General features: G+C 36.3%; 4 protein-coding genes across 4 annotated transcripts in view; 2 read left to right on the top strand and 2 right to left on the bottom strand.

Moving 5' to 3' along the window:
• Positions 1 to 751: 751 nt before the first annotated feature.
• Positions 752 to 1956, top strand: LOC105314849 (extracellular protease-like). Its single transcript, XM_011409244.2, has 2 exons — positions 752 to 865; positions 916 to 1956. Exons 1-2 carry the CDS (start codon positions 810 to 812, stop codon positions 1880 to 1882), a joined length of 1023 nt encoding a protein of 340 aa, XP_011407546.2. The 5' UTR covers positions 752 to 809; the 3' UTR covers positions 1883 to 1956.
• Positions 1957 to 3697: 1741 nt separating this feature from the next.
• On the bottom strand, positions 3698 to 6180 carry LOC100632593 (40S ribosomal protein S3-like). Its single transcript, XM_003390494.3, has 5 exons — positions 6081 to 6180; positions 5681 to 5905; positions 5395 to 5489; positions 4605 to 4792; positions 3698 to 3985 (listed from the first exon to the last, which is right to left on the bottom strand). The coding sequence occupies exons 1-5, from the start codon at positions 6105 to 6107 to the stop codon at positions 3810 to 3812; spliced, it is 711 nt and encodes a 236-aa protein (XP_003390542.1). The 5' UTR covers positions 6108 to 6180; the 3' UTR covers positions 3698 to 3809.
• A 27-nt stretch (positions 6181 to 6207) lies between these two features.
• Positions 6208 to 7517, top strand: LOC100632465 (COMM domain-containing protein 5-like). Its single transcript, XM_003390493.2, has 7 exons — positions 6208 to 6435; positions 6502 to 6671; positions 6717 to 6745; positions 6802 to 6852; positions 6926 to 7021; positions 7111 to 7186; positions 7362 to 7517. Exons 1-7 carry the CDS (start codon positions 6276 to 6278, stop codon positions 7458 to 7460), a joined length of 681 nt encoding a protein of 226 aa, XP_003390541.1. The 5' UTR covers positions 6208 to 6275; the 3' UTR covers positions 7461 to 7517.
• LOC100632720 (LON peptidase N-terminal domain and RING finger protein 3-like) overlaps positions 7392 to 8150 on the bottom strand; it is a 4640-nt gene continuing 3881 nt past the window's right edge. Inside the window, exons 4-5 of the mRNA XM_003390495.2 lie at positions 7927 to 8003; positions 7392 to 7825 (exon numbers count right to left, since the gene is read on the bottom strand). Coding sequence (XP_003390543.2) covers positions 7628 to 7825; positions 7927 to 8003 — 275 coding nt within the window. The 3' untranslated portion in view covers positions 7392 to 7627. The remainder of the gene's footprint in view (positions 7826 to 7926; positions 8004 to 8150) is intronic.

The following is an 8150-nucleotide window of genomic DNA, read 5'->3' as shown; positions in this document are numbered from 1 at the left end:
GACATGCACAGTTTATTTTTGCTGCTTTAGGCCTCTTTTTGCTTACATGTACTACTACATTTTTGATTAATTAATATCATTCTTGGCTTCAGAAATACTTTAATTAATAATAAAATTCAATGAATTTTCAATGTCAAGGGAAAGGGTGGGAGTGTTCCAAAAGCAATCAATCAAAGATTTAATGAAAATAACATGCAGAAACATCAACATGTATGCATGAGACAAAGCCTGCATGGTGTGTTACAGTACTATATATAACTTTGTGCTTCTAAATAACAAAACTTTTAGGACATAAAATCTTTTTCATTGAGGGAAGCTTTTAAATGGAGTTGGTGCAATAATTTTTTCAATACAAGGAGGTTATTGACTGAAGATTATTGACTACTATCAATAATTCTCAGTCACATATTATATTGTTTCAGTGAGAGAATAGAAGCAAAAATAACTAAATCAACTATGCAATGTATTGATTTTTTTCAAAATTTGTAAGCATTGATTGTCTAGAGGAAGTGAATTACTACTTATACTCATTTCACTGGAAAACTAGACAGCAATCACAGCGTAGTAAGTAGTTGGTAGTCACTTCAACTGTTGAAATTCTAAGTAGGTCTATACAAAGACCTTTTGTTCAGTATAATGATGTCATGCAGCTAGCCTCTGATTGGTCAGTTTTTGCTTAATTGCTAATGAATATTAATGAGGTACCTAATAGTATATAAGGAGGTGACCAGCAGCAGTCAATCACTTCTCACTAAAACAAGAAATTATCTCACAAGAACAAGGAATACTGTCTATCAAGGAAAGGAATCATGAAGACTCTACTCTCACTCTTCTGTCTGGTTACTTACCTCACCTGTGCTCTCAGGTATGTTACTACACTATCAAATCAATGTTACTTTTCTCTTGTACATGCAGTGCTAATGGCTGGCCACTCTCTCTTGACATGGCTTGTAATAAAGCTCTTTCCGCAGTTGCTTGCTCTTTTGAGTTTACCAACAATGCAAATGAGGATCTTTATCTACTCAAACGTAACACTCCTCTCGAAGGACTCAACTCTGGATTTGTCTCTGTCTCTCTTGACGGTCGTCCACTGGAATATGAAGGTATCATCATTCATCGTCTCCCTCCTACAAAGGATGAGTTTGTTCTCTTGAAGGCAGGTGAGAGTATTTCTGCAACAGTCCAAATCACTGATGCCTTTAGCATTGATACTGATGGTCTCTACACTGTACAATACAGTAGACCTTTACAGTATCTGTCAGGTAAGAAGTTCAGGGAATCATTTGTACGTGAATCCATTCAAATGTATTTGGAAGACACTTCTATTCTCTTAAAACCAAAAAAAGAAGTCGTAAAAGCTGATTACACTGTCCACCTCCAAGCCTGTGGCAGTGCTAGTTTTGTTGGTGATAGGAACAACAGTCAAACACTGGATGCTCATAAGAAGCTCTGTGGTGGAACCCGTACAGCTAGAGCTGGAGTTGGAAATAATAATATATATGTTAGATGGTTTGGTACATACACATCTACAAGGGGAAACAAAGTTAAGGATGTGTACCAGAAAATAAATGATGGAATAACAAACAAAGTCTGCACATATTACAACAATGGTCCACGATGCCAGTCTAACTACTATGCCTATACATACAAGGGAGCCACTACTGTGTACCTCTGTGATGTTTATTATGGAGATCCGACCGATTGCAGTACAACTGGTGAAAGCAAGGAAGGTACACTGCTTCATGAATGGGCCCACGCTTATGGCTACATTGATGATGTTACTTATGGTCGTACTAATTGCAAGAATTTAGCCAAGAGTAATCCAGATGATGCCATCAGGAATGCTGACAGTTACCTGTATCATTATTGTGATGCTCAGTAACGGAGCTCATCAGCTAAAAGCCAAGAACTTTAGGACTCATGCAACACTATAGGACATGCACAGTTTATTTTTGCTGCTTTAGGCCTCTTTTGCTTAACTGTAAATGTTACATTTTTGATTAATTAATATTATTCTTGGCTTTAATAATAAAATGTCATAAATTTTCAAGAACAAAGTGAACAAAGTAGAGTAGTAGAGTATCAATTAAGAGATTTATGATGACTCATGAAATTATATATAAATTTGCACGATCAACAATCTAACCCAAATACCCAATGAATGTATGTGCATGATAGCCTCTATACTGAGAACGACTTATAAAGGAGGCATACTATACTGACACAACACTATTCTATAATGAAAATAAGTTCAGACTGAAAATATCCCAATACAATTTGGTTTACAATTTACTTCAATAAGGGAAAAGAACAAACAGTATTACCAGTATATGCATTATCTGCTTCATAAAGTATGTAGTATAGATGAACTAGTTGGCTACATCAACCATTAAAGGAAGTATATATACTCTATACTTGCACTCATTTCTCTGGAAAGTTAGATAGTGTAGTAACTTGGTAGACACTTCAACTGTTGAAATTCTACGAATACAGTCATAGCTCTATACAAAGACCTTTTGTTCATGTCATGTAGCTTGCTTTAATTGCCAATAGTAAGAATTTGGCTAATACTGCACAGATCAATAAACTGATCAGCATGAGAATGATTATAACTACAGTGGACATACATAACTTTTTGAACATTTGAAAACTTTTTCTATGAAATGTGCTCATAAATTAATATTCGTCTGGGATAACTCTAATGTTCTGGCCATAGTCTATATTGGAGTTGGTTTGAAATAACAGGCAAACTGTGATATATGGTATATAGAGCAAATTAACAAATATAGGTTATACACTGACTAGGAGCGATTAAAATAGTATGAATCCCAACTAGGAGGTGTATAACGTAATTAAACTATATTCATTGGTATTTGAAGATATTCATTGGTATTTTAAAGATATATTCATGGTGTTATCACGTGACTTACCCCTGAAGATTGAAGAGCACGTGGCCCAGAGAGTAGTAGCCAGGCTACACAACCAAAAGTAATCATGCTGAATCAGCAATATTGCTCAAAATGAATGAATCAAGTCTGATATCAGTACTGGTACAGTCCTGACAAGTATCATTGCTGATCATGCCTGATGCTCTGGCCTGAACCAGTGCAAAACCTTTTCATGATTGTGTCGTGACTGATTGCCCAAAATACATGATCCAGTACTGATTTCACGACTGATTCAGGCTAGTATCATCCTGATTCAGACTCCAAACTTTTGGTTGTGTAGATTCTATGCTAAACTAGCCTAGAAGAGTCACAGACAGATCTTGTAGAGACACCGAGACTCCTGAAGCAAGAGAAGCCAGGCTTGCAGCAGCTAGAGCTCATAGGGATGCTGAGACTCCTGAAGAGAGAGAAGACTGACCAACACAGTAGCCTCATGGATGATAGAGACCGTCGGGTCCGCTGTCAAGGAAGAGCTAGGCTCAATCCAGAAGAGCTAATGAGCCACTTGCTGATAGAGATCACCATCTGGCAGCTGACAATCATAATTATTGCTAATTCAATGTTTACTTGCAAAACAATTTCAACTTAAAATTTTTTGTTTATTGAGTTGGAGCAGGCTCAGCAGGGAGGTTATACGATTTTAATCCCTCATTAACTTGTAAACATCAAAGGGAATTATTCATGATAATTATAGTTTAAACCTGCATTAGTGAAAACCCAATCACATTTTTGCCACACATAAGAATTAATTTAATTATATCAAATAATTTATTAATTCAATTGATTAACAATTATGTAATATCATTAGTGCGTGAATAAAGTACACGCCTTCAACCACACCCACTCCCTCCTCTCTACTAGTTATGGCGCAGCTGTAAAATCAGGCTTTGTTCCTTTCTGCTCCGAGTAAGCCTCTGCATAATGGGTCTCTTCTTTTGGCTCAGCCACACTGACTTGATCAGGGAGGGGCTTACGAGGCCCCATCTTACCAGTGGGGTCGTGGGGAAGCATGATCTGAACTTTGATACCTAGTACACCTTTTAATAAAGGGAGAGGAGGGAGAGGAGAATCAATGAAAAACACAGCAACACTGGAGACTGTTACTTGTAGAATATGTCACATTTTTATGCCATGAAATAAATTAAAAATAAAAGTCATTATTGTAGTTTAGGGCCAGGTAAGGTTCACAGTTCACATACAAGCATTATACATTTACACTAGGTTCTTTAACTGAGCCAGCTCTGTTTAAAGTGGGCCGGCACAGTTTCATTTGATAGTGTAAGCAGTAATCAAACTGAGCTGAAGTGAACTTGGCCAAACTAGGCCAGCATGGTTAGTACAGCAGGGCCAGCTCAGCCTGGTTTGGCCCACTCCTGTAGTGTAAACGTAGTATAAAATGTGTGGGCCAATCTATTAGTGCTACGAAGTTGGCAAAAAATTGGTCAAATTTGGATTCTGTGTTGCCTTTTGTGGCAAACTTAAACCAGACTTAATTCTTTCATCAACAGAAATCAGCAGCAACAGAATAAGTTAAGGCCATATTCTTTACATGTATGTACATGTATACACAAAAGCTACATGTAGTTTTAAGCCTCATTTATTAGGTGAAATACAGAAATCATACAAATTACATACACCATCATTCATTATATTTACCTTGTCTGAGGTGAACGTGTGTCACTGCATTATCAATGTAGTGTCTGGTTGGGTTGCCAGCATGAATCATGAGACCATCAGTGAACTTCATACTCTTTGCCCTCTGCCCCCTCAGCTTACCAGAGACTATTACAGTACAGCCTTTAGCTCCAGACTCCATTATAAACCTCAACACGCCATAACAAGCTCTAGGATAATAGTAAATAGCATTACACTAATAGTAGTGGTCCTAGCGGATTTCTACAAATTTTTAAAGTTGCTTAAAAATTGGACAAAAGTCCTTATACTATAGATAGTACATGGTCATGGGCCAAATTTTGCCAAAATTGAAAAGGAGAGAATTTGACAATTTTATTACATTTTTAGATGAATATACACGTATTTATATTGCGTAGAAAGTTTGAGCTGATTACAATCAAAATTGGATTTTTTTCACTAATTTTTAAAGTTTCTCCAAAATCAGGCCAAAGTCCCTGTACTATAGTACAGGGATTTGGACCAAATTTCGCCAAAAATAAGAAGGTGTGAATTCTCCATTTTTATTACATTTTCTGATGCATATACATGTACTTATGTTGCGTAGAAAGTTTGAGCTGATTCTGATCAAAATTGGATTTTTTAAACTAATTCTTAAAGTTTCTCCAAAATCGAGCTCAAGTCCCCGTACTATAGTACAGGGACTTTTGTCAAAAAGGCAAGAAAATTTTCACATTTTGAAATGAAAAACTTTCAACTTGAGTGGCTTTATCATAATAATAATAACAACACAATTCTTGTATTTGGTCCTCACCTCCTAACGGCTAGTCCTCCAATCAGTTTGTACCTCAATGACTCACACTGGGCTATGGCACAGAGCCCCCTAGCAGCAACCTTCTCTGCATACAACTAATGGAGGGAGGGAGGGAAAAGAGGCTGGTAATTACCTAATAAATATGGCTACTTTGTAGCATTTTAAAGATATTGGGTCATTGGGATCAGCTCATTATTATTGAACTCATTAATTTACATTTCACTTTAATTATTATTTAGCATTTTATCAATATCTCAATGCATGCTAATAAAAGCGGTCTTCTCACTTCAACGGTTCCTTCAGGGAAGCTAAACCTCTTCTGAACGACGGCCGTCAGCTCACGTATTCTACGTCCTTTCTCTCCCAAGACATTTTGTGTCCTCGTGGCCAGAATTATAATTTCTGTTCTAGTGGGCGTCACACGGACCTCCACACCACTGTAGCCATCTTCGGCCAACTCTTTGGAAAGGAAAGCGTTTAACTCAGCTTTAAAAACACCATCAGCTACAAACTGAGGAAGAGATAGAGAAAGAAAGGACAGGTAATACAGTAATTAGCTGCGGATAGTGGGAATTCATTTACAAACAATGATAATACTAAAAAAATAATAATTTATTATGTTTTTTAAAAGATACAGTTTCCTATACATGGAGACCGTTTTCAAGATTAATACAGATACAACTCACCTTCCTTTTTTTGCTCAGGGTAGACATATTGTTAACCAAAAGAAAGGGACTACACGAGGGAAGCTGCAATGAGCATGCGTGAACAAAATAAATTAATTAATGGGCGTGGTTTTCTAGTTGCTTTATGGGTGTGGCTCAATCTCACTGCAGCAAGAAAGTGAAATTAAAGAAATCAAGCAAGAGAGAAGACGAATTATGAGTTTCGTACAGGTTAGACCCAGTTCTGGCGGCGGTAGTGGATCATTAGCAGCTGAGAGGACCCCATTCTATGGCGCCCGAGTACCAGACGAAGTGAAACTGATGTTCAAGGCCATGAAAGGCAGTGATGCTGCCACTGTCAAGAACATACTGAAATGTATATTTATTAACTAGTAGATCTATTCAATATGTATTATAATGTACTCTTTTCCCTCCATATTAGTTGTGAGTCAGTCATTAGAGGCTTCTTCTTCTACTGTTGATTCTTCTCTCTCTGAGTCCTTCCTCTCTCTCTCTACTCCTAAATCAACTGAAGAGACCAACAGGATCGTCTACTCTGGACTGGCCCTTTTAGTAAAACTAGCTATACGTCATCCTAACTTGAAGCAAGAGGTAGACCCGGATTATTACTTTATTTATTAATTTATTTTATTTTAGAATTTCAAGGATGATTTGGCTCAGATTAAGTAATGCAATACCTTAATTTAATTTAATTAATTAATGATCAATGAATTAATAATAGGATTCCTGCAGAAGTTATTACAGATATTAGCAGCTTAGTATTTGGAAAAAGGTACAAAATAACATCTTATTTTATTTTAGAAATTTGGTAATTTTCACCTCAAATTCTACATTTTTCTGTGTAGAAGTCAGAGAATCAAAGATTCTTTAAAAGAGAAGATGGTTCGATTCCCTCAACTTGAGTCTCTGAAATGGAGAGTGGACGTCACGATATCAAACAGGTTAGGAGGAGAGGGAGTCGGTCAGAACTTCTTCTCATCACTTGTAATATTAAAAGTTAAAAATTGAATTGGAAACTTATTTTTTTCAGTTCACTCAATCGGGTCCTGGAGCCATCGGTTCTGATGGAAATGAAACTATCAAACGGAAACATTAAAACTTTTGAGGTAACCTTTCTACATGTACTTATGTTGAGTAGAAAGTTTGAGCTGATTTCAATCAAAATTGGAAGTTTTAAAGCTGCTCCAAAGACCATGCACGGTCATAAAGAAGCTAAAAAATTAAAGTGTTATTTTTTTGATAGCTGAAATGCATGTACATATCTCTATTATTATTTTTTAGGTATCAGCCAGCCGGTTTCATGAGCTAAGATACAGTGTTGCTTTTGTACTCAAAGAAATGGAAGAAATGGAGAAAAGAAATATAATCAAACGAGACTGAAAAACAATAATAATAATAATAATTATATATTATTAATTAATGATGCAGCAGTTATGATAAATAAATAATAACACAAAACACATAAATATGCACAACAACTCAATAATATACAGATCAGTTAATTAACCAGTGATTAATTAACAACTAGTTAATTAACAGGTAGTTAATTAAGATGGGAGTGGCAGTATTTCCTTGAGTAGTCTCAGCCGCTCCCTCAATGAGGTACACTGCAGAAACTCTAGCTTGCTTCGTACAGTTACGGGCATGGCATTAACGAACCACCAGACCCAAAGGGGTCCATCGTGAGAAGTAGGAGGGTCATTAATGTTTGGAACACATGTGGTCATAGCTTGGAGTATCATTAACTGGAAGAAAATAAAATAAATAAAATAATAATAATAATAATAATAATAATAATAATGATTTATTTATTTTTTTAATAATGATGATGATGATGATAACGTACTCTTGTGAAAAGAGGCAGTGCTTGTAGCCACTTGTTGCAATGCTCATACACTTCAACCTGGAGAGCATCAAGTGATTCTAAATGAAAGACAATAATTATAAAATTAAATAAAATAATAATATGGCGGATGACAAGGCAGAATGTCAGGTCTGCCATCGTTTTTTCTGTGTAACTTCTGCTGGGGTGATTCGGGCTCATGGACCAGTGTCCAACCGGTGCTCTGG

This window comes from Amphimedon queenslandica, unplaced genomic scaffold (assembly GCF_000090795.2).
Source record: "Amphimedon queenslandica unplaced genomic scaffold, v1.1 AMPQUscaffold_12453, whole genome shotgun sequence".
In the NCBI taxonomy this organism is placed as follows: Eukaryota; Metazoa; Porifera; class Demospongiae; order Haplosclerida; family Niphatidae; genus Amphimedon; species Amphimedon queenslandica.
Note: the sequence above shows the minus strand (reverse complement) of the source record. Positions and strands in the feature narration are given on the sequence as shown.